The following is a 25,991-nucleotide window of genomic DNA, read 5'->3' on the forward strand; positions in this document are numbered from 1 at the left end:
CCACATTTTCTCACACATAAACACTTTACTGTAAAGTTGAATCTAGTGAAAATAGTCTTTATTGGGGGTTTAGAGAACAGGATCATGGGGATATTTCTCATTAAGAACTTTGGTACAATGTCATACATGGGGAACAGTCAGTAACTGCCCGGGTCCTCCGGGGCCATTCACTCAGTACAACTGTAAACAAATAAATAAGCTGCCTAAGGAAACCTTAGTATTTAAAATCACTTATGTACTTTATAGCTAAAATGTTTTCAGTAAGTTGTATTTGTTTCATAACAGAGCTTATTACTCTTCTCACTGTTAAAGAAATGGCACAAAATTAAGCTAATCAGCTTGAATTTTTTTGTATTTATTTTACTTCCAGAATTCTCCTGGAAAAAGCAGTAAACTCAGGCTTTCCACAGCCACTTGCTCCCGCCAGAGGCTGGCCCTGGTCAAAGGCACGCGGGCGCTTCCCCCGACAGCCCCACCGCGAGCCTCCTTGCTGCCCGGGTTAAGCTCGCTCCAGGCTGCACGCTTCGTTGGCTGATTGGGAAAGAGCTCCTGGTACGAGAAAACAGGGTGCTTTGGGTTTTCTCGTCCGCACAGCCTGCCTTTGAGGTATTAGTTTGCTTTTCCTAACGTGTCACTCACAGCCGCTGTCACCAGCTGTTGTCTTCCCAGCTCAGCTCCCCTTCGTCTCCCCAGCCTCCAGACTCTGCCTGCAACAAGAGAAAGCGAACAAGGGCCACACTGTCTGGTGACTGCATCCACTTCCTGGCGCAAAGTGACATAACCACTAGGCCGGGAAGCTGAGCAGGAAAGGCTCCTTTGGTTCCGGTGTTACAAAACCATAGCAGCGGCAAGGAACTTTCCAGGGACCACGCCGTCCGATAACAGCAATCTGATGACATCTCTCTCCTGGTTTAACCCCTTTTCCAAGTAAAAGGGGGATTTCTGTAACAAGTGGCCCATTGGACCCTTAGCCCAAATACTGCTGCCTTTTTCTGGGGAAGGACGGGTAATAATAGGAATGGATTTTACTCGCTTTATGCTGGTCTTGATTGTTTTAACCAACTGTGTACGTTATTCTTTCCCCTCGGTGGGACAAAGCACAGGGTTTGTTAGAAAGGGGACAGTGCAAATGGTGCCCTCGAGGGAACGCCCTAAGCCAGTCGCACAATCTAGGAGTTCTTACCTCAGTGATTTCTGCTGCAGCAAATTTTGAGGAAAACGGCATCGCTGGTGAGACACCATCGTTGCTGGGGACCAGCGTTTTTGTCCTCAGTTCAGGTAAAACCAGAACAGCAGCTGAAGGCTTAATTTCGGGGACCATATCAGCAAACCAGTCCAACTCAGGGTCCGGTACTGGCTTCCTTTTTACCTGAATGGTGAACTCCTCTCCCAAACCAAGTTCTGTTGGAATCTTAAGGCGCCTTTCTTGTGACACTTTTGGTGGTTGGGTTTGGTCTGGGTCACCCACACTCGGTGCAGGACTGGTGTGGGGTCGGCTGGGTCCCAGAGGCCTGGGCTTCTCTGTGAGCAGATGTGAAGTGGGGGTGGCCTTGTCCTCCCCTGAGGTGACAGGTGTTGAGGCAGTGATCCCAGCTCTGGGGTACGTTTCAGAGTCACCCCAAACCTCCGCCACACTCAAGTCAGTGAGTGGGGACCCGGCAGCTTCATGGGGTTCCGGAGGCCAGACCTGCATGGGGACAGTTCTGTTTTCAGGCTCCTCAGTCTCGCTCCAGTCAGGCCACTCCTCAGACGTCTTAGAGCTTGACGGCACGTTTTCCCGGTATCCTGAGGTACTGCTCACGTCTGAAATTCCATTCATGGGAAACTTCACAAGCTGAGAAAACTGATCACCTGTGGAGACATGTACAAGAATTACTTTCCTAAATGTGGGTTAAAAGCAAGAATATATTTAGGGAAACAAATACATAGATCTAAGTTCTCGGAAATAGCGTTGCACACTAAACTACAAAAGCAACAATTCGAGCATCCTTTACTGAATATTCAAAATATAAATGTCTATAAACAAAGCCAGACACTGTGACCCTCCGATGGTAATTACGTGTACCCGAGTGTCGTGTGCTCAAATAAGTTGTCCTAACTCAACACATCTTCCAGAACTATTATTCTTTGATTGATATACTTTGGAAAATGCTGCCCTAAGGCATCTGAAGTCCCAAAGTAAATTATCTGCTGCAAAAAATAAGTAACGTCAACCTGCTCTCTCCCCAGTTACGAAGAAAACATGCTACATCACTATAAATAATAACTCTCACTTCCCAAAGTGCCCTGATATTTTAGAATCTAAACTCAACATCAGGGCAACATTCACCTAAGCAACGGAAAGGTTCCATACACCGCATAGTTCCACCTGTCTGGAAAGAGTGGTGGCAGTCTCACTGTGTGTTCTTGCTGGTGGTGGGCACGGGGCCAGACAAGCAGCGTTTAGGGGCCATGCGAGAGCCAGGGCTCTGCCCGACGGGCGAGCTCTGCCTGTGTTGGCTGCAGACAACGTGTGGGGGGCTCTGCGAGGAAGAAAACACCCCACAGTGACAAGGAGAGCAAGCTGCGCTTGGTCCCGCATGTTGGTGGGAGGTGGTCTAGTTATTACACCTAATCATGGACTGGACTCCCTGTCCTAGAGGCATCTCAGGACAGGCTGTGTCCACATGGGGCTGATGGGGAAGGAAACCAGCAGCAGGTGAGGAGCCGGGCTGGACAGACAGAACCTTCTGGATTAACCTTAGGATAGCGAGCTAGGGAAAGTTACTGCCCGTACAAACATTCTGGTGGCGACTGCAAACCACAACGCTCAGATGATGGGCCGTGCTCACAAGAATTCCAGCAGAATTCTGGCTGAATACTTCCTCTGCCTTAAAACAGGGAGAGGAAGGGTCTGGGGTAAGTAGTCACAATCGGGCCACATCTAACCCCATCCTCTTCCTTCACTGTGCCATTGTCCTCCCTGCTCAAATCCTGCTAATTTCTCTTCATCTGATGAGTCCCCTTCTCTAAACTCTGTTCCCCAGCTCTCCCGGCTTCAACTACCTACTTTCCTCCCCCCAACTTGCTCTGGTGTGACAACATACCAAGTTCTTATTTGGTGTTTGCTAATCAGCAACGGGGGCACAGACCTCACCCCCTCGGTAGGCACATTTCATGGCCAAGAGGAGGCAGCAGCTTCCTACGCCACCTCGTCACGCTCCTTGGAGCTGTGCTGACGCTGGTCTCACCGGCCCCAGCGAAGAACTCTCTTCAGAACTTCCAGAAGCTAGTGTTGCTTTAAATTCTTTTGGCATCAAAAGTAGAGAAGTCTACCTGACAGTTCTTTTCCTACTGTTTCCACGCTCTCTACCCACTGTCAGAACTAACTAGAGATGCAGAGCTTCACAAGAATGTCCTGTCCTACTCAGGGTGACACAAAGAGCAAACAAGCAATGACGCCTGATACAAAACTCCTCCTTTCACAGCCTATAAAGACCAGTAATCATCGCTAGCTCCCAGGTAACAGCCAATGGGGATGTACCTGAAATGGGAAGCTCCTAAAACTCAACAGCTTTTCACCTAACAGGCCAACAGAATCAAAAGAACTTAAATAGCCAGTGGTAATCCTGCTACATAAGCCTTTTTGAAAACTGACAATGTTTATTACAATTAACAATACGTTCTTTGACCCAGTAAGTCTACATGTGTGAATTTATCCTATAGCAATAAAACCCGAAATACATAAAGAAACGTGTGTAAGGTTATCTATCTAGCAGTGTTTGTAGTGGTTAAAAACCCAGAAATGGGTGGAATATGCACCCACAGGGAAATGGCTGAATGGATTACAGTCAGTGAAACCCGAGGCTGTGTCCAACTGGTGAGGTTTCCGTGTTAACGTGGAGACTGCTCCCTAAGAAGCTGCTGCGTGGGGAAAAAAGCTGCACAATTGTGCACAGCCTCTTTCTCATAATTTTTTAACAACTCTGTGTATCAACATACATCTGTCTTTGTGGGCTTAAAGGCAGTGATTCCCACCAATCTAACACCCGCTCCCTGCCCGCCAGGAGCTGGGAGAGGGGAGTTACCAAGTTTTCCCTTATACACGTAGTTGTGTCATTTGACCGAATACAACCCCCCCCCCGCATTCCTTGTATAATGTTAAAAAGCTAATAAATTAAAACAACAACAGCACTTACAGTCAAGAGTCAGACCCTTTCAATCGTCCTTACCTTCTGGGGAAAGGTCACTAGTTTTAGCAAAACTGGGGGCAGTGCGTTTGAAGATCTTGGTTCTTTGTCCTCCCACAACCACCTCTGGGCCAAGTAGAGACACCAGTACGGCCAGGCTGTGAAGAGTGATTGCCACGATGGAGTTGCTGGTGTCACGCAGGCCCAGTAACACCTAGGAGCGGACAGGGGGTCAGTGGGGACAGCCTGACTGCCTGTCTCCCCTGTGAACAGGAGGGCTGTGATCAGACTGCTCGCTCAGACGAACGCCATTTCTTAGACACGGGTTCTAGGGCAGCAGCTCTCAAACTGGTCCAGGACCAATATTTCCCCCTCCCAATCCATCCCAGACTGATGCTTTTTAAAAAAGACAGTAACGTGACTCCCAGTCGGGGTGGAGGAGGAAGCAAACACTGTGCTCGCCTCCTCCCATGACCACATTAATTACAACCAAACTCCAGAACCCTCTGAAGGCGAGCTAAACAGAAGTCCTGTAACTAAAGACACAAAGGAGCCACATGGGGACAGGGAGGAGGGGCGGAGATGCAGAACTACATCCCACACCCACGGTGTGGCAGCTAAGAATCGGAAGGGACACCTCAGCTGCAGAGGTTCCCCTTGAGGAGCGAGGGGTCCCAGCCCCACACCAGCCTCCCCAGCCCAGGGCTCCAGGGCCAGGAAAAGGAGTCAACATCTGGCTGTTAACACCAGAGGGGCTTCTGTCCCAGTGAGATGGAAGGACGGACGTGCGAGTCCCAGGCCTCTTCAAGGGCCCGCGTATAGATTCACTTGCTCGCTCAGCTCCAGCATTGAGGCAGCAGGTGCCAGGGACGTACAGGGAGGAGCTGAACTGACTTTGCTTCAGGGTGAGGGATGAAGGGGTTGGGGCCAGGACTGTTCTCTGGGGAGGGAGGTGCTGGCAGGTGCCATTCTTCCTCTGTTGAGCCCTCCCCCAACCCAGATGGCAGCCACGGGCAGGTGCCAAACCTGAGCTCTCCATTACCTGGCCAACACCAATCATCTGCTCTGGTGATTCCCCGAGACCGTGTCCCACCCAACTTGGCTTCTCCACACCAGTGGCCGGCCTTAGCTCTCTCACTGTGGGCTTTCCCCAAATTTCTCAAAGGTCCGCAACCCCCAAACAAGCAGCAGCTGGCCTTGGCATGCCCTATACCTCTTGCTAGGTAGCTCCAAGCCTGGCACAAGCGGCGACCAATCTCAGTTTGCATCGTAACTCCCTAAGCCTGGCATAAGCTGCAGCCAGAGCTGGCTTGGAACATACTTTCAATTAAGTGGCCACGAACCCAAAACAAGTGGTGGCTGGGCTCAAGCTGGCCTCAGCTCAAATCATGGTGCCACCAAGACCAGTACCAGCGGCAGCTGGCCTCAGTTTGCAGCACAGCCTCCCAAGCAGCACCTCCAAGCCCAGCACAAGCGGCAACCAACTGCCGATGACTTTGTAGCTCCTAGCAGGTAGCCCTGGGCCAGACACAGGCAGCAGCTGACCTTGACCTTCCTGCACCAAAGAGGCTCAAGAACCAACACACCTGAGCAAGGGAAACCAAAGAAAAAACAAATGGGGCTACATCAAACTAAAAAGTTTTTACAGAGAAGGGAACCATCAACAAAAGGAAAAGATACGCTACTGAATGGGAGAAGGTATATACCAATGATACAGCTCGTAAGTGGTTAACATTCAAAATCTATACGTAACTCATGCAACACCAAAAAACACCTCAAACAATCCACTTAGAAAATGGGCAGAGGACCAGAATAGTCATTTCTCCAAAGAGGACATACAGATGGCCAACAGACATATGAAAAGAGGCTCAATGTCACTAATCATGAGAAATGCAAATTAAAACCACAGTGAGATACCCTCACTCCTGTCTGGCTGGCGACCGTCACTAAATAAAAAACCAAGTGTTGGTGAGGACGTGGAGAAAAGGGAACCCTTGGTGGTGGGCTTGGGGGCTGGGTGAGAAGACGAAGGGATTCAGAAGTACCAATGGGCAGTTACAAAAACAGTCACAGGGATGTAAGTACAGCATCAGGAATATCGTCAACAACACTGTAATTACTATGTGCTAGCAGGAGATGGGCACTGGACTTAACGGTGACCACTCTGTAAGGTACATGACCGTCTAATCACTATGTTGTCCACCTGAAAGTAATATAATATTGTATGTCAACTGTAACTGAAAAGAAAATCTTGGGCAAAAAGAAGTGGTGAGTACAGACAGACTTGACGGAAGGAAGTAGTCTGTAAGCCGTAGGCGACTTCACAAGGTGTGCGGAATATCAGTGTAAGTTTGTGACCCATGAGGTGGGTTAAGAATGGCCAGGATGAATGGAAGGCATGAGAGAATAACCAAGGGCGCTACTAACAGACGGGCATGAAAAGGCAGTTCGTAACGATGATTATGTCACCGCTGGGCTAACAGCTGTGTCGCCAATCAGCCAGCTACCCGGGATGGGTCCACTACGTCCCAGTGTAGCCTCGGCCCAAGAAACACAAAATCCGTAACAGCCAAGAAAAAACAAAGACGTTGGTCAAGTGACTCGCTCGGGAGCAGCTCCGGTGAGAGCCTGCACTGTCTGGTGACCTCAGCGCCAATTCTGACAGCTCTGGCGACACCTCCATTTCACAGTTACACTGCTTCATTCATCTTCTAAGCTTCCAGGCACAAACAAGCATGTATAGGCGACAACTACTGCTGTGAACACAAAGGGCCATGTGGCACCGAGGCGCTAAGCCAGCCCAGGAGCCACACCCCATCCCGCCCAGAACCTGGGCTGACGCCTGTGACTTGGGGACAGAAGTGCCCCTGTCAGTTCCCAGCCTCTGCCTTAAGGCTGCGCTGTACGTCCTCCACTTATCCCGCTACAGAAATCACGGGAAGTGTCCCGCGGGGGTTGGTGTGCAGGCCCTGGGACGTCACGGAGAAAGAAGCCTGGCTGTCCCAGTGTCCCGGCTAAGCCCAGCCTTTCCGCCCTGCCCTCCGAGGTGCCAAGGAGCTTGGGGATGTGTCAGCCCGATGGTGGGGGAGCGGCCCACATGACGGCTGCCTCAGCTGCCATTGTGGAGCGACAGCTCCCCCAGCCTGGGTCCAGTCGATCCAAACAATCACGAGAATCAATAATGATTGTTGTTTTAAGGTCCTAAGTTCTGGGGGTTGTTACACAACAGACAACAAGCACCTCTTTGCCAGTACTGAGCGCAGGGCAGGCTGCCCCCGACACCCCACGATGCCATGCTGAGTGTCTGCACCAAAGCGCCAGAGAAGCAGTGAGAGCGGGAGGAGCTGAGTCCTGTCCCGAGAGCAGGAGCCGAGTCCCTGTGACAGGTGCCCCGCGCCTGAAGGACTGTCCCCCTCAGCACGGAGGTAGGACTCCGCGAAGGGCGCCCTCACTGCCAGGCCCGGTGCTGATTCCCCACTGACGAGCGAGCGCCTGGCCCGTTCAGACGCCTTCTACTGAGCACGAGCTTCCCCTCCTGTCACTTGTCCACGGTCGTCTGTCTAAAAACTACAAAAAGGTGCCTCGTGCTGCCACTTCCTGAGCCTCACGTGACGATCCGAGCCTCATGTTGTGATTGGCCTGTGTGCACGTACTAAACTGTTCTTTTTCCTCCTGTGAATCCAGTCTTGTGTCCATTTTATTACTGTATAACTAGTCCAGCCAGAAGAATTAGAGGGCAGAATGGGGGGTCCTCTCCTGCACCCCAACACAATTCATTAGCTCCCTGAAAGCAGGGAGCCCCAGCATCTCAGCACAAAACCAGGCCTTACAACTTTTAAATAAATTAATCTCAGGAAAACAAATTATTTGCAAGATATCATGTGACACAAACTCTTTTAAAACCTCACACTGAGTTGATTAGTGTCCCCCAAAAATTCATGTCCAAATTCATGTGCCCTTAAAATGAGGTCACACTAGGTTAGAGGAGGCCCTGCCCCCACTGACTGGGGACAACAGGCAGAGCAGGGAATGACGCCAGGACTGCCAGGAGCTGCGGGAAGTGGGCAGCGGCCAGGAAGGGACCCCAGACGGAGCCTGGTCCAGCCGACACCTTGATTTCAGGGTTCTGGACCCAGGGCCCCTCCAGAACCTCGAGGGAACCGATTCCTACTGGTTTCAGCCACACAGCTCGCAGTCACTTGTTACGTCAGTCACAGGAAACCACACAGGCCTGGAGCCCCTGGGAGCCACACCTCCAGGGCCCCCAGGGGCGGGAGGCTGAACCCTCCGCAGCCATCACCTCACGGCCCTCGCGGGTATGGCCCCGTTACTTCATGACAGTCCCGGACACTTCATCTGTGTTCACAGCATTCCACAAGGACGCTTTTCCTCGCCCCAGAGAATTAGCAAGCCGAGCGCTTTGCTCAGGTGAAGACCGCACGCCTGGCACTGACTGGCTGCAGCGTGAATCCAGGCCTCACACCTAACGGCCGCTGCGGGGCCTCTAAGCACAGCCCCCCGCTTTGCAGCCGGCTGATGCCAGCGCCCACCTGCCCGGCCAGGTGGGGCCCCGCTGCCGCCCCCATGGCTCACCTGCGGCAAGATGACCGTCCTCAGCTGCTCCTGCGTGAAGTGCCCCACGTAGGCCTCCAGGTGGGACAGCAGCACCATCCGCACGTGCTCCTCGTGGACCTGGAACAGCTGGAGCAGCACGGGGATCACCCGGGACTGGAACAGGCCTGGGGACAGCAGGCAGGGGCTGGCTCCCCGCGCGCCGTCTGCCGGGGGCGGGGTGCAGGTGGAGACACGAAGTGCCGCTTAGTGGAAGGAGCACCGAGCATCACTGGCGACTCGGCCCAGAGCCTGCTCAGTGCGCCCCCACCTTCTCCTGCCCCACGCCACAGGCCGCGCTCTGGGGACCCAGAGTGTCCCCGAGGCTGAGCGCTCTTAGTCCACTGACCTTAGGAAGTGTCTCTGAAATGCCCATCCCACTTACTGTACTACAACGAAAGCTTCTGTTTTAACAGAATCCTGACGCAACAACTTTTTAACAGTTATGTTTGATCAGTGAGGAATTTTCTGCACTAACTAGGTAGACACTGGTGCACTTTAGCTGTAAGCAGGAGGCGTGCAATGCCCCAGTGTCTTTCCCGGAGTTAGGGCCGCTCCAGAGCAGGGCGCGAGGCACAGCAGTGTGTGAAAGCTCCCAGGTGACTCAGAAGTCACCCCGTCTAAGCTCCACAGAGTAACAGGATGCGAGTTCTAACGAAAAGTCCACGGCCGAAGGGAGTGACCACAGTGCATCTGACTCCAGGAAGAGGCCCCATGTTTATCCTGGGGGTCACGGGATGCAGGTCTGAGTGACAGTTACATCAGGGCTTGTCCACTTTTAAAACCCACGTAACTACACCATGCACCAACCTCACTCTGCTCAAATATGGACTTAACAGCTGCAAATTGCTTCCTTACCAAACAAACTACTTTGAAAAAGGAACTCACCTGTTTTGGGGCCAAGCAGATGAGGAAGAAAACTCTTAACAGCTACCGGCTCTGCAAACACCAACTGATTCAGCAGAAGAGGCACCAGCCGTGAAGCTATTAGTTCCTCCGACAGGCAGCTGACTCTGTCCAGCAGGAACCTGCGGGCAAGAAGGGCAGCCTGGGAACCGGGTCGGGACACGCACGGCACACGCACGGCCTGCCTCCCACTCCCCGCTGTGGGACGCGCTCTGCATGACGCCAGGGAAGGTGACCAGGTCGGACCCAGGAGGGAAGAAAAGGCGGGCGTGAGGCCAGCTCGTCGGCACCGGCACAACCTCCAGTCCCACGAGGACATGTTCTCAATAACGCGCCCCTCAGTAAGAGCACAAATGTGCACAAATGTGCTGCCCCAACAGCAGCAGAAGCTCCCTAGTCACCCACAGGCGCTTCACAGCCCCGTCTCCTAGTAAACAAAACACAGGCCTTGTGACTAAACTTCTCAAACAGCGGGTGTGAGAGCACTCAGCCCAGAAGGACAGAAGTGAGGGCTGATGGGCACAGGGCTCCCTGTCTCATCAGCCGCAGCGACAGTCTGGCTGCCACCCTGCTGGGAAACACGCACATCAGCCGTCATCCCCGCAAGGCCCTGGGCCGCTAGACACACAGGCCCCGCCCACTCGTCCCCACCTCCCGTCCAGGTCCCAGGGATGCGAGCGCCTCCTCTGAGGAGGCACCCCCCCAAGCCATGGCCCCCCAACGCGCCCTCAGCCCCCCAGCTGCTCCTTCCAGTCCCCGTCCCCTCAGCCTGCAAACATGCTCACACCTCCGCCTGCCTTCAGCACGTCCAACCCCGACTCCATTTCCTCCGCCAGCAGCTCCATGTTCTGTCTGCTCTGAACTTGCAGGATGTTGTAGCCGGTGCCTCCTTTCTCGCCCCCCTCACTTCTGAGTTCACTGCGTCGGACTCACTCTGCTGAGTGAAGCAGCTCTTCCTACGACAAGCTCACTGCTGCTTTGCTGATCGAGTCCCCTGCTTCCTGCAATTCTCCGGTCCTCTGAGGACACCGGCCGTCCTGGCTCTGTGATTCTTCTAGAACCACTGCTGCCGTCACGTTCCTCAGCCACTCCTGCCCCACCAGCCCCTTACAGGGTTGGGGGCCCCAGGGCAGACTTTGGGCCCACTGTCCTTTTCACGCTATCCGCTTCCTCTGGGAGAATGTCCGCAACTACAGGCTCATGAGCCCTAATTAACACTCGCCATTGGCTCCTCAGCTTCTGCCTTCTCCCGAGCTCCAGACCACCTGGCCCAATGCCCAGCACGTCTCTACGTGAAGTCCCACAGACACAAAACGGTCACTGAGCTCCACGCCATGCCTGCCCCCGCACATCTGGCCCTGCCCTCCAGGGTCCCAAAGGCTTGCAGGTTTCTCTTCTTCTCGTCCCGGGCTTTGTATCATCAATGCCCTTGCACGTGACCTCACCTTTCCTGTGTGACTACCTTGCATCAGTTTACTGTGCAACCCAAGTCCGACAGGAGCTAAGCCTGTGGCCCCACAGACCAGAGTGGCCCATATCCGGGGACATGGGGCTCTTTCACGGCTTGCTGTCGCCCCTGGACCGGGACAATGCCTGAGGTCCATCTGCCCGTGTCAGCACCACTCGCTGCCACACATAAGGGTGCCCACCGAGCACCGTCTGCTCTCGAAATTTGCCCTCCAGCAGGACCCAACTGCGACTGCTCCAGACACAAGACACTGTTCCGCTCTGCATTCGTCCCACCTGGTCGCCCCCCTCCCTCCTGTGTCCGCAGGACGCCCCCCACCCCCGCGATCTCTGCATCTGTTTTCCTCATCAGACCTGCCCAGCCCCAAGGCCAGGCTGAAAGCCTGGCACGGAAGAATGTTCCACACACTCTGCTAGGAAACCCGTGTCTGACACATCCTCCCCTGACCACCTGACCACTGCGTGGACTTAACCCAAAATGCTGAATTTCAGGTGTTACCTTTCTGAACTTACTTAAAGAACTCAGTCTTTTCCTCTTCACTCTTCAATGTTAGACTTTTCAAGAAATTCACAACTTCTAGGAAATCATTCCTAAATGCCAAAAAGAAAAAAAAAATATGCAGGACAACAGATTATAGAGGAGGCACGTTAAATACCGAAGGCCATAACCACAGACTACACTGTAATAATATGCAACAAGAAACTCTTCTGAGCTATTTAGAAGGTTCTATTATAACTAAGTAGCTGCTGAAACAAATATTTGGAACAAACCCACAGGGGTCTGATATTTTAAGAATATCAGAGATCTGTGAAGAAGATACAGGCTTAACCACACACACACACACACACACACAAATGCTAACACTGTGTGGCTTTAATAATTCTCATCATCGTCATCCAAATTTTTGTTGTAACGGGATATGGTTAAATGAAATGTTGGGAAGAAATGGTTTCCATTACAAATAGTTGTTGATTCTCAAGTCTCCTCTGGTGACGCAGAATCTATTACAGAGGGTTGGGGCAAGAGGGGTTTTGCGTACATGCCACAGGAATCTCCTCATTTCTCCTGTTGTGAGTTGTGTGGTCTTTTTCCAGCCAGGCAGGGAAGAGCGTGAGGAGTGGTCAGCGTCCCGCGGGGCCCCCTGAGGGTCTGCTCAGCTAACACCCCCCTGCCGTGCCCTCCGGGAACGCTGCTGCCCTGGGGTCGAGGCTTCACCTGCAGCCTGCACCGCCTGACACTGGGCCCCAGAAGGATGACTGCCCCCCGCTCCCCCAGCTCCGCACCTTATTCTCACACCTGCTTCCCGCTGGCTGAGCAGCAGAGAAGAGGCACAAACGTCCTAACTGAGGCCTAACCTGCCATCCGCTGGGTTTTCTCCTCCCACGTATCTCACACTGTGGGAAGGGGAGCAGGTATGTCTGGCTTCCCTCTCCCTGTTAAAATACAAGTCTTACTAAAGAATTCTTAGCACACAGTCCTGAGAGAATCCATTTACTGTAAAGGAGTATTCTTTCTAGAGACTTCATCAAGGTAAATAAAACATCACTGTGAATTAGCCAACAGCACATGGAAGTACCTTGGTTAAGATTCCTGTGAGGGAAAGGTTTTGAATAGTTTCTTTGAAACATAACTGAACAATATATCCCAAATAACAACGAAAGCATCCCCTTTCCTGTCTGGTGACACCCCCAGCCCTGGCCAGGAGGGAACTGTGTGTGCCCCCTACCGGGATCACGCTAACGTTCCCTTCGCTCCGGTTTTTCTCAGGCTCTCTGACTGCAAACACAGGAGTTTTCGTTTCAAAGCTGGCAGGGGACTGCTTTCGCTAATAAGTCACGAGTGTGGAATTACTCGTGCATAAGTGCTGCAGTCACGGAAATAAAATGAAGGACATTACAACTGACCTTGCAGAGCGGTTCAAAGCCACCTCTGAATCCAGTCACAGTACAAACAGTCTCTTGTATTCTCATTAAATGGACTTTTGTTCTTCCATCATGTCTTACTAAACAGAGAAAATCTTCTGCCTGAACAAAAATAAGCTCACTTCCGAAACCCAGCAAGAGACAATTTCAGCAGTAACAACTCCTGCCAACAGTGCGGTGGCAGAAGGAGAGGCCACGTTTACGGACTACCTCAGTGAGCTCAGACCTGTGAGCTGCAGGCGGCAGCTTCGTCACCATCAGAAGCCCTAAGAATCAGGCTGTAATTTCTAGAGCCAGCGTCAGGGCAATTAAATGTTTCTGAAACTTCTATCTGTGACAGGAACCTGAGAGACAACCCCACTTCTCCCCGTTCCCCTCGTGGACATGACCTAACCTCTCCTCATCATGAACGACAGGGATGGCGGCATTCAGTCCAGGACCCACGGCTGGAGAGCAGGGTACTGGGGGACGGGGTGTGGGGGGGCATGGGGGTACTGAAGTGCAGGGTACCAGAGTGTGGGGTGCCAGAGGGCGGGGTGCCAGAGGGTGGGATGCCGGAGCGTGTGGTGCCGGAGGGCGGGATGCCGGAGCGTGGGGTGCCGGAGGGCGGGATGCCGGAGCGTGGGGTGCCGGAGAGAGGGGATGCCAGAGGGCGGGGTGCCGGAGTGCAGGGGACTGGGGGGCAGGCGGTGGCAGTGGGCAGCACCAGTGGGTCTCCCCAGATGCCTCACCTGAAGAAGTCGTGGGACAGCAAGGTGCTGAGCGCCGGCCGGCACTTGGGAATGGGATTCAGCAGAGTTGAGTGCAAGGTCTGCTGGAAGCTGGAGAGAACGTCCGCTGAAACTGAAATCCAGAGCGACAGTTAGTTCCCAGGCCTTCTCCCTCATCTCAGGGCCTCTACAGCTGGAGACTGACGAGAGCAAAACCAACCTGTAAAAGCCCAAACAAACAAAGCGAAACAGCTTCCAGCTTCCTTAAGCCACACTCTCCCGCAGGTGTCAAAACGGTCCTGCCAGTGCCCCCCCACAAGAAGCCCACCCCCATGTGCCTCCACCCCCCACCCCCCCCCCGGGCCCTCTGCAGCTCAGGCCTGCAGGAGGTTTAACACGGGGCTGGTGTGAGGGCCATGTCACCCAAGGCTCTCAGCCACAGAGCATAGAAAGTTCTTCGAATGACAGCATTTGCAGTTCTCCCAGGAGCGGCACAAAACAGCCACTATTCGAGATAATTGGAGGGTAGGGAGTTCATCACCCACAGGGACGCCTTAGGGCCTCAGGGTGTAATTGTCAAGTACTGAGGTTGGGACAGTTCAGAGCTGATGACAGCTGATGGTGCTTGTAACTCCAGACCCCAGCAGAAGCTGGAGAAGAAACGGCGGGAAGCTTGGGGAGTGACAGGCCAGTGAGGGGCCTGACAGGCCTGAACCCCAGGACACCTACGGGGGACAACTGAAGGCCTGCCGTGGGGAGCGGGGGCGTGAAGGGGCCGCCCAGAGAGCCCCTAGACAACTCGGAGAAGAAAACGCTTGTTCAGTAGCCTGGGTTTCAAGAGGCAACAAAAGGAAAAAGTAATGAGAAAGTTACATCACAGAGAAGAAATTCAAAAGGACTTTCAAAGAAAAAAGATAAAGAAATGTTAAGCTTGATTTAGAAATTAATAACAAATTTTGAATCTTCCTCTATGCTGATTAGACATACACCAATCACAGCCTTCACTTACTGGCTGGTTAAACTGCGACTTCAGACCATAAATACCAACACACACCAATACCAATTCATAAGACAGTAACACACGGTACTGACGGCCAGAGTTCAAAGTGCTTTAATGATGCAAACTAGAGAGCCGCTAAGACCCCGCACACAGGCTTCCCGGGGAGCAGCAGACCCCTCACTCTGATCCGAGAGGAGGCCGTGGGACCCACGTACTGTCGGATGCAGTGGCGTGGTGCCAACTCACCCTGTGCACTTAGGACGGTGAGCACGCTTTCCACCAGCGTCCCGAAAGCATAGGCATCCCGCGCGTGTCCATGTGACTCCGGCAGAGTTGTGAATTCTGGAGACTAGAAGCAGGAAAGGCTGTTAAATCAGAGGAAGGCGCTGTCTCAGAAACCCTTTCTGATGTTCTCTGAAGCTCGCTCTGGTCTTTGCACTTATCATACTCAAAGCCAACTCGGATTTATAGGCGCCTGACACCTGCAGCTTTCAAAGCTGTGTTTGACAGCAACACAGAGTAAAACGGTCGTTACTGCCATTAGTATTCATGGTGCTCAGGATACACACAATGGAAACAGAGGTTTCATACAGCAGTACTTAGCCGTCCCCCCTAACTGCCCAGTGATAGCTTCTATTCCTTTTCTTCTCAAAACGCTAGTCAGAACCCCTAAGTTGATCTAAACCCCACATATCATCAGTTTGAAAACCACTACTACATACACTTGGTACGGACTTGGATAAACCTGACTGATTTCAAAGCTCAGGCCACAGTTCAGTTTATTTTTCTAGTTGGGTTTGCAATTCCTGGAAAGCCCCAGATGGCTCACTGACTGTTCACAGTGGTTACAAGGACTCACTTTCTACTTTACTGGTAAACACAGCCTTTCTTGACCAGCGCCCATTTAAGAAGCACCCTCCCCGCATCTCGAGATCCTAAGGGCCAGACAGAGCCGCGATGGGCGTGAGGCTTCCGGCGACCTACAAAGACCACGGACCGGGCAGGAAGCACCTGCTCACACCGTGGTCCCTCCAGACAGCACAGGTGTCCAGGCACCAAAATGTCAGCTGAGTGTCACAGAGGGCCTGCTGTGGTGACAGGGTGTCCGCAGAACCTTCAAGGCCAGAGGAATTACGAGGCTATATAACGCAGTAAAGAAGCGTGGGCAGAGGAAAGGTTTCTTCAGTTTCATACTCAGTCACACAAAGACGCCTCTGTTACGTGGGACGCGTCATCTTACCTTCTCTTCAGGAGGGATGCCCGCCGGGTCTCTTACTGACTGGATACTCCTCAGAAACTAGACAGAGAAATTAAGGAACAGAATTCATATGTATGTTTGGAGAACAATCTCACACCTAATTACCAAAGCAACGAGCAACTTTCAGAAACAGCAGCCATGAAACCTTCACATTCAACATACAAACGTAAAATCTTCCTAATTAAACACGTAAATGCAGTACCTGGCCTGGCACAAGGCTTGGCAGGAAATAAATGTCAATTCCTTTGCTCACCCGTCAGGGGGTGTAACAGACGCCCTCCGCTGCTCAGAGGCACATCTGCATGACTTCCGACGAGGAAATGAGGGGCTTTCTCATCCTGCACACACATTACTGGTAACAAGTAACGGCTGTGCCACCACACAAGGAGTCTAGCACTGGTCTTCTCACTGGACAATCTCAAGACTTGCTGCCACATGACACATAGAAGTTGAGGACCATATAAGCTACCGAGACAAAACCAATGTCCACAGAACGAGTACATTCTTTCACGTTTCCAAGACTGTGTTTCAAGAGCTGGTCAGGGCGCTAGGAACACAAAATGAACACAGCTGAGCCCCTGCCCCTGCAGGCGCTCACAACCTACAGTGTCAACTACGACAGCCCATGGCAGATGTCAAGTGCCATGGACGCATGGGAGGGCCTGGCTGTGCTGGGTGAGGGTGCCTGCAGAGGGCTGCGCAAAGGGAGATGGGGCTCGGCTCAGACTTCAGCTCCACCTCACATCTCCCAGAGGGCCCACGGGAAGGAAGGCAACCAGCAAGAGAACCACACACAGGAGGAGGGTGAAGGGGCACTGCGTTCTGAGACCGCGGCCCTGAGAACGCGGCCCTGAGACCATGGTCCTGAGAACGTGGCCCTGGACCGTGGCCCTGAGACCGCGGCCCTGAGAACATGGTCCTGAGAACACGGCCCTGAGACCGCAGCCCTGAGACCGCGGCCCTGAGAACAAGGCCCTGAGAACAAGGCCCTGAGACCATGGCCCTGAGACCATGGCCCTGAGAACACGGCGCTGAGACCACAGTCAAGCCACGTGGAACAGGACGCAGGCAGAGGTTGCCTCAGGAACCGTAAGCGGCCAGTGGAGCTGAAGGCCGGCTGGGGAAGAGACTGCGAGGGCCTCGAAGAGAATTTGGCGTGTGTCCCACAGAAGGAATTCCACGGCCACACTAATAAGATGTGAGGTGAATTCTGAGCAGAAGCTGATGATGAGAAGACTGTCTTGTGTGGAAGCAGCATCTGCACTGAGCACGAGCCCCTGAGGCTGTGCATGCAACCAGGCCCACGCGTGGGGCTGCACACGTGAGATTGGGCGACGAGGATGAGCCCACCAGCCAGTGAGCTGCCACGCCAGTGAGGACGTTATGGCAGCTTTACGTGGTATCATCAGGGACAGGACACCAGAGGAGCAGCGAGCAGGGTGCCGAGTTAAAAATGTGACCATGCCGTGTTATCTCCCTCAGCTACCAAGTGAGGAGAAGATGTATGACCTCCAGTGCTCTCGGAAGAAAAACCGCCCACAATTCTATGGACGTGAGCACTGACAAAAAGTCAAGTCTCCAAACCTAAGATCACCCTAATACTGCAAGAAAGTCCTTTGGTGAGAACCACATTCCAAAACGCTACCAAACTCTGAACAGACAGGCCTGCCACCTGGCTTACCTCTGGGGTGGCCTCAGGGACTTTGCAGACTGTCTCCATGCCTCCGAGCTTCCAGTGCCCATCTTCACTCACAAACACAGATGACAAGCAGACATTGTTGTGTGTCAGGTGGCCCTGGAGAATAAAGGAAGAAGATGCCACTCCAATCTTTGAAATACAAGTTTTAAAAAACTAAATACTAATCACCAAAAAGAAAAAGACGTGGTGAGTCTTCCCACTTGCAGCACAGTAAATGGAAGTATGGCTTTAAGGAATGACAAACGGAACGGGCCCGCTTAACATCATGAGGTTCAAAACGGGAAAATGCACCGGGAAGGCTTCCGTTATCTCCGCCTGTCCGGTGGGACAGGATAATAACGACATTAAAGCCACTGCACAGACATGGCACATCCCCACTTCCACGGGAGTCAGGAGACATGAGTCCTTAAACCTAAACTTACAGATCTTTATAACCTGCATGTTTGCTTCCAGTGCCTTTAAAAATAAAGTTTACCTTTGTTCCCATAAGTTATTGTATTAAATTTTTCCTCTAAATTCTTTCTTACCTACTTTCTATCATGATTCCAGATCTACTTCACTTGAAATCCTGTCAGTAGGCATTAAAAAAATTCTGCCCTTAGAAGAGGAAAATGGAATAAGGACCACCAGAAATATCCCTCAGACCATAGAAGAGCCAAGTTGAAAACTATAAAAATAGTACAGTCAAATAAAAAAGAAGAAAATGAGAACAGCGTTGAAGTATGTTTTTTCCAAACCGGAAATCATTCCAGTAGACAAGCATACTTTAAATATTCTATCCAGTAGAACAAACGTGTACATATTGTACACGAAACACTTCAAGATGCGTATATTTTAAAGGAAGGTTTAGAACAGTATGGACGGTATGTTTCCATTTGAGAAGTGAAGGTGACGAAGCACACACACATCGCCGTGTCGGCAGAGACCGCTCCTCCGGGACGTGGGCACTGATTCCAGGACGGTGAGGGCCGACTGTCCCTGCATGCGCGGCCCACTTTCTACCATGTGCATGTACTTTCTCCTACACAGAGAATATTCCTCCACAGGGAAGCATCACTAATTCCTCCCAGGCGAACCTCAGATTGCTTAGAAGAGGAGGGAAGTCCAGAGTGATATTGGGAGACGGTGTCTCCCATTGACAGAAAATGTTTTAAAAACATACATGAGTCAAATGCAAGTGTTTCTAACCTGCGACTGGTGTTTTTTAATCTTGGGGGCCTGCCAAAGGCCTTAATACTTCGGAAGGTAAGCTCCACTAAGTGACAGTAGCCCTATGACACTGTGAAGAAACAGACCAGGAGTAACACTGGAACTCGCCCTTTCTCTCCTGAATAGCAAAGGGCCTCAGTGCTCAGGTCTGCCTCTCACTGGCACCATCTGGCGGCTGGTAAGAAATGTGGAAAACGCTGCCTCTTCCTAAGAAATAATTTCTTTCTCCAAAATGGAAAAAACCTCCTGAAAATAAATATCGTGTTTCCCCGAAAATAAGATCTAGCCGGCAATCAGCTCTAATGCGTCTTTTGGAGCAAAAATTAATATAAGACCCGGTCTTATAGTAAAATTATATTACCCGGTCTTATAGTAAAATATAGTAAAATAAGACTGGCTGATATAATATAAATGTAACGTAATGTAACATAACACCGGGTCTTATATTAATTTTTGCTCCAAAAGGCGCATGACAGCTGATGGTCCAGCTAGGTCTTATTTTCAGGGAAACACGGTACGAACCTTGGTCCGCAGCAGCATTGATGTTAAACCTGAATCTGCCTTAATAACAAATAGCAGCTGTAGCTGTTTTGGGGCAAAGACTTACCCAAAACTGGAGGAGACTGGTAACTGAAATAAAGTAACTAACTGCCCAGGATGGAGAACTGTAGCAGCTCTGAGCCATTTTCCCCTGGAAAACCTTCTAGAAAGAACGGTACCTGGACTTCCACAGGCGCCAGGATTTACGAACACGACCACACATGCAGCCCCCAGAGACGTCCAGCCTGGGCGGCCACTGCGTCCGGTCACTCACTCTGTCATGCAGGAAGATAAGAGCCAGCAGGATGTCGTAGACGCCCGCACAGACCTCTGCAGAGGACAGTGTTTCCAGGGCCTCTTCCAGAGGCTGCACTCGCTCGGTGACAAGGTGAATGCCATCTGCTTCCACAGTGCAAGACAAAAATCTCAGCAAGCAAGGGTGACGGAGTGTCTTCAAGTGCTTTCAAAAGACAAACAGAAAAGCTTGGCGGTTAATGACTCGAAACCACATTAACTGCAGTTACATGTATGTCAGAAAATGTATAATCGCATTCAAGGTCCTTCCCAGCTCCCCCTAAATTTCCAACAAGGCAAAGGAGAATCTCTGACTGTGACGTTACCGACAGAACCAACACTGAAATCCCTAGACACGCCCACTCCCGCTACGCCAGTGCAGGCGCAGGGCCCTGTCCCCCAATGACTGCTGCCCTAAACCCCAAACCGGGAGCCAAAAGCAACTGCTGAAAACTCTGGGAAGTAAACACCGGTTTGGGAGGAGACCCCACAGGTGAGTCTTCTGGCTAGGGAGTGTCCCTCCTCGCAGCGCTGCAGAGGGTGTCGCCAAGGTGTCTAAACCTGACCGAAACTGCCATCTTTCTGGCCAGAAGTCACAGAGAGGAACCGAGGCAGCCCGCAGGGGCAGCTGGAGGAGACGTGCTGCAGTCTGCACAGCACACTGGTCTCAGGGGACCCCTGGCCAAGCACGCACAGGGCAGACCACGTCCTGAGACAGGACTGAGGTTTGAGCTACCGTTCAGGAAGGGAGGGGAATAAAGGACATGCATAGAAACACCATTCCTTAGGACCTGCCCCTGGACCTTCACTAATTTCGTAGTTTTCACAGTAAAAGCGCTGAGTCGTCGCCTACCACGTACCTTGGCGGCTTTGCTGACCTTGTCTTCGTTTTCTCTCTTATATACGAAAACCGAAGCCAATTTACCATCTTGCAGGACAGCGGGGTACACGGCCAGCCCAGAGGGTAAGGTGAACGGGGGTTCCTTCAGCACACAGCTCCTCAAAGCGCTGTTCTCTGCTCCCATCCCTCAGGCAGTGGGGCCGTGCTGCAGCACCCCAAAGCCACGCAGACCTGAGAGGAGAGAGAACGCGCTCACACGTCCGGTCTCCACCTGCAGCTCCAGCCCGGATCAGACACAGCCACTCCAATGCACCGGTTCCTACAATCGTCCTGAACGAGGCCGCTCGACGACGGACAGGTAAGTGCTCACAAGTCACCCGCAGCGCTTACCAGTTAACACCTAGCGCCCGAGGGAAGACGCACCCAGCCGGCCATGCAGGTACCACCCTCCTGCCCCAGCACACACGCCGGAATGTTCCGCGTGGACAGGCGATCACACAGGACAGGGTCACTCCTGCTCCCCAAGTGACTGGTCACACCTGCCTCACTAAGGAAAAGTGTTGCAAGACTCGATTATTTAAAAGTGGTAAAACTTCCCTATGTCTAAAATAGCTTAAAATTATAAACAAAAACAATACAAGCTAGAGACTATTTCTAACAAACATGAAAAACATGTTAACAAAACGTTAAAAAAAAACCCCAAAACACACGTTAACAAACCAAGCAAAACACTAAAACCCCAGGAGAGGAATGGGACAGAAAACAGACAACTCACTGAATACAAATGACAACAAACAAGAAAATGTGCAGCCTCACTGCTCTTCAAAATGATGCTGTGTAATAAGGGGAAAGTGCAAAAAAGTATCATCTCAAATGCTGGAAAAAAACCAAGAAAACAAAAAACCCCACATGCACAAGATTCTAGAAAATCCAAACTGCTCTCAATGACAGAAAATAGAACAGCGGTTGCCTGGGGTGGGGGCCCCGTTAGAGGGACCAGGGGAGTGGAAAGGATTGTGAAGGCGTACAAGGAAGCTCTGGGGGGAAAGGGGGGCTACATGACCTTGTTACTATAATGATTACTAATGTAAAACTTAAAGAACTGTCACTTTAAATACGTTCCGTTTACTATATATCAATTCTACTTCAATAGTTGTTTTAAAAAGAAGTCTACGTTATATGCCAATATCTACACACACACACACACACACAGCCCTGAAGTAGTAACGGAGGTCTGCTGTGGGGTGGCAGGTGATGTGTAACACACACAGACGTGCACACACGTGCCTGCAGCTCCCAGACCTTTCTTTACAACTGGGATACACGCTGACAAGGTCACCCCATGCCAGCAGCAGGGGCAGGGCAGCAGAGGGCCTGCTGTGTGGACACAGGGCCCCCAGGGAGGGGCATGTCCTCTGAAGGGAGCAGCCCTCACCGAGCGCGACCAGGACCAGGACGGCAGACCCAGAGCTGCCCGGTGACAATACCACTGATCAAAAGGGGCCAAGAGCCTGAATATTTACGTGGAAATTTCCCTATTTTTCAATATCGACTCAAATTTTTAAAAACCTGTTTAGGCCAAACAACATATGTCTGAAAAATGGGTGGCAGTCGGATTTCTGTTCCGGCTTTACTGTAATTTAAAAAACAAAAAGAGTTCTTACTAACTCCGTCTGCCTATGTGGCAAGTGCCTAGTTCTAAATCACACGGCCAAACATTCCACGTAGACCTTTGAAAATTTCCAGTTACAGTCTGCATCTTCTGGATAAATACAAACCTGATAATCATTATCCGCAGCCCCTCTGCTTGGGCTTGTTTTTCCACTTTGGTGAAGTGCCACACAACACTTCGCTATCGGGATGTCATGCTACTCAAGACACGTGCACGAAACAAGTTCAAGTTTGCAGACCCACACGCATCATTGTACAAAGACCGCGACATGTACAAGGGCTAACACTGCCTAACACTGAAGTGTTTCAAAACCCAAGAACGATTCTGAGGGTAAACAGCAGTCTGTTTTCTAACAAGTCCTGAGTTCCTACCTACCTAGCAATGTACCTTTCTTAAGAATGATAGAAAAGTAAAACAATAGTATGAAAAATGCCAAGTTTCTCAACTACATGTAACATTCAACTTTCTACTGGGACTACAAATAAAATTACTCTTGACATAGGATGACAGAGCAAAGCAGCTGCTGATTCCCCCATTCTGGAGGTGTGGTACCTGCCCAGCCTGTGACAACACCCTACCTCCCGTGGAGTAGAAGGGGTGTGGTTAGTACTTGGACCTTGCTCCCCTCTTCTTGGGTCCAAGGGGTCAGGTGCCATCTCTAGGACCCACGGCCAGGGCACCGTCTCCCCCAGGAATCTGAATGCACAGGGACATTTTTGTCCCTCAGCAGCACCGCTGAAGGTAAAAGGATGCCATGAGGTAGTCAGGGCAATGGCAACCCAAAGCCATGGGAGGCAGGCACTTGGCAAGCAGAGGAAGTGAGCTGGCAGCAGCAGGAAAGCAAACCCTGGGCGAGTCACAGGGCACATTACCACCCATCGACTCCAGGGAGCCCGGCTTCAGATCCATCTCCTCCCTGCCTCACTGACACCTTTACAAACGGGGGTGGGGGTGGGGGGGCTGCGCTACACCTGAGGCCACCTGAGTGCATCTATGTTCTTTGAAACCAACTGCCATTTCATGAGCAGAAAACTGCTTCTAACTCCTCCTGTCTGACAAACCAGTCAGACTAGAGGGGTGAGTTCGAGAAGTGGTGCTTTGAAAAGTGTCTGTCTGAAGCTAGCCTAACTCTCCCAGCCACAAAATACACCTTTTCCAAAAAATCAACACATAAGGAACTGCAAGAAAATGAAAATTCTCTTGGCAGAAAATCAAGCTGTGTGTTTAGTTTTAATATTAATTAGTCCCCAGAGCAGATAGGTTGGTCACCAGGATTGGGGGGCAGTGCTCTGGCTGAATAAATGGCAGTAGGCAGAGGTACAGCGGGGGACGCCTAATTTACTTAGTCATTTCTAAACAGCAAAACGCTTCCTTGTGGGAATACTGGGCCTTACAACATTTAAGAAACTTCGATTTAATACTGTGAATTCCACTAGAAGATAATGAACAGTTTAGGGGCATGCAAGCTTTCGCAAGAGGTTAAAACTGGTAATTTTTCTTAGCAGTGTATACTTTGGGTATACACTGAGGCCCTAAGAAATATCATTTAAAAAGGAATCAGTCCCTTTCTTAAGAAAACTCAAGGGAAAGGATGCCCTTTTATTATTGAAAGTTGACAGAAGTGTGCGGACACCGCTGCGCGATGCAGGACGGTTATATCCTGTGTCCAGGGCACTTTCTTAGGAGGAAGTAAAACGATGTGCTGTTGACTGCAAATGGAGAACGTTTTCAAAGCAGGCATTCTTAATCCTTTACTTCACACAACTGTATCCTAAGAGGCACAAAAACTGTGGATATAAAGAGTACTTCAAAAATCATTAACGGCCACCATGGACTTAGGGAAACGTAAGACCACCTAACACCTGGACTTCCAAAATGCTCTCTCTCATTCGGAGAAGTGAAGGGGCAAACACATCTTTTGGCTTTAAAATAAAAAAAGTCTCAAGAAGGTACAGAAGGGCCTTCTCACACGGTGGTATTGGCCTGGGTACTTTGCAGGGTCTGCCATCTCCACTCTCTAGAATAAAACGTTCGGTGGGCAGTTTCCGACTTGTAAAGACCAGCAGGGTCTGGTCTTTAAAAAGGTGGTCGCCTACCTTCCTCCATGTCTGTGCTTTCTTGGGCAGCACCTCAAGTTTCTGGGCCACCTGTGGGTCAGGAAAGCCCTCGACTAGGCAGGTCCCCGGGGACCTCAGACACTCAGCTGAGAAATCCGTGTCCTCTGGGGAGCGAGCTCGCCCTCTGCTCTTTGCACAGTTCACCGCGGTCTTGGTCCCAGGCCGCTGGGCTCGGAAGCGCTCAAGACAATCGCCTGCGCTGAGTTCTAAGGTCACTCAGTCTGGGCTCCTACTTGTTATCTGGTGATTACGATACAACAGGCACATATCCCGTGTTGAACTCAGTCCAGCACTGCCGCTGACCGGCAGCACCTAACGAAGCCTTTATGGACCCAAAGAACGAAGGCTCCTTTCGGCCAAGAGACGGGATGCCATGTGGGTGTGCACACGGGTCCTGACAACTGACAACGGCGGTGACAGGGATTCCCAAATCCAGGGCCCGGCTGCGTAGCCACGTGCTTTCCGAAACACGACCATCCGAGCAACGCTTCACCTTTATTCTAAATAAAAAGTGCTACGCAAAGCCGGGCGCCAGCTGGGCCTCTGGGGGCCTGGCCCTGGTCTGGGATCAAGAACCACGGCGGCCTCGCGGAGCTCGGGCGACGCCGTCGCCCACCTGCCCCGCCCCGCCCGGAGCGAGGGCCGGGGGTCAGCGGGGTCCGGCCGCGGCCGCTCGGGGGCGCTGAGCGGCGGGCGGCGCTCCCGCCTCGCTGCCCGTCACCGTCCCCATCTTCCGGAGTCCGGCTGCCAGCGCCGCCCGGGCCGGGGTCGCCCGCCAGCCCAGAAGGGAGGGCGCCGGCAGTCAGCAGGGGGGGCTGCGCGGAGGCGGAGGGCAGAGCGATACCGGCGGCGGCGCCGCGCCGAGCTCGCTCCCGCGCGGGCCCCAAGCGCGGGCCCGCGAGCCGCGCGCGCTCCCACCGCCCCGCTCCCGGCCCCCTCCCCGGCCCAGGCCCGCACGGACGGGGCTGCGGCTCCGGGCCGCCTGTTACCTGCCGGAGAGCGGCGGGGCGGCGCCGAGGGTCCTGGTTCCGGTCCCCTCTTCGCCCCTTGTTGACACCAGCCACCCTCGCCGCCCCGTGAGGCTCTGGCCACTACACCCACAATCTTCGGGGGTCTGGTCCCTCCGGCACCATAGAGACGGGTCCGGAAACCGGACAGAACGCCAGCCTGTGGCCCTCCGGCGCCGCCACTGAGGCGAGCGAACCCGGAACCGAGCTAGAGCGGCCGCACAGGTGACTCTCGGGCCGGGGCCATCTTGAGTGTGGGCGCCGGTGCCCGCCTCGCGCGCACTCACTGCTGCCGGCGCCTGTGGGGCTGTTGCTGTGGCCCCTCTTTTAGCTGTTGAGCTCAACGCGCTAGTTTGTCTGGATTTTAATGAGGCTGTGAACTGCGCAGTTTTCACGTGAGTTCCGCCCGAATCTAAAATGGCCCCCGGTCGCGTCTAACAAATAGCCAAGGGGCGGGGCGGAGACAAGGCGTCTGGCAATCAGCGGTGACTTTCGGGTGACGTCGCTCGGCCCGCAGTCCTGATTGGCTGCGCCGCGTGGCTTGAGGTCGTGGTGATTCCAGCTGAAG

General features: G+C 52.3%; 2 protein-coding genes across 12 annotated transcripts in view; one reads left to right on the top strand and one right to left on the bottom strand.

The window, feature by feature from the left end:
* FIRRM (FIGNL1 interacting regulator of recombination and mitosis) overlaps positions 1 to 1,028 on the top strand; it is a 236,653-nt gene extending 235,625 nt beyond the window's left edge. For all 8 annotated transcript variants that reach the window (XM_074322527.1, XM_074322526.1, XM_074322530.1 and 5 more), the window contains one exon: positions 371 to 1,028. The gene's annotated coding sequence lies outside the window, so the exon portion shown is untranslated. The remainder of the gene's footprint in view (positions 1 to 370) is intronic.
* SCYL3 (SCY1 like pseudokinase 3) lies at positions 42 to 25,832 on the bottom strand. 4 transcript variants are annotated; one of them, XM_074322532.1, is made up of 14 exons: positions 25,406 to 25,820; positions 21,018 to 21,174; positions 20,647 to 20,858; positions 19,767 to 19,952; positions 17,726 to 17,839; positions 16,027 to 16,083; positions 15,033 to 15,135; positions 13,808 to 13,919; positions 11,667 to 11,744; positions 9,669 to 9,808; positions 8,763 to 8,947; positions 4,212 to 4,383; positions 1,184 to 1,851; positions 42 to 707 (listed from the first exon to the last, which is right to left on the bottom strand). In XM_074322532.1, the coding sequence occupies exons 3-14, from the start codon at positions 20,809 to 20,811 to the stop codon at positions 648 to 650; spliced, it is 2,040 nt and encodes a 679-aa protein (XP_074178633.1). In that variant the 5' UTR covers positions 20,812 to 20,858; positions 21,018 to 21,174; positions 25,406 to 25,820; the 3' UTR covers positions 42 to 647. The 4 variants fall into 4 exon arrangements, with proteins under 4 accessions (XP_074178633.1, XP_019571945.2, XP_074178634.1 ...); XM_019716386.2 differs by lacking the exon at positions 21,018 to 21,174 and having other exon boundaries at positions 25,406 to 25,832; XM_074322533.1 differs by lacking the exon at positions 21,018 to 21,174 and having other exon boundaries at positions 19,821 to 19,952; positions 25,406 to 25,821.
* Between the last annotated feature and the right edge of the window lie 159 nt (positions 25,833 to 25,991).

This window comes from Rhinolophus sinicus, linkage group LG17 (assembly GCF_036562045.2).
Source record: "Rhinolophus sinicus isolate RSC01 linkage group LG17, ASM3656204v1, whole genome shotgun sequence".
NCBI lineage: Eukaryota > Metazoa > Chordata > Mammalia > Chiroptera > Rhinolophidae > Rhinolophus > Rhinolophus sinicus.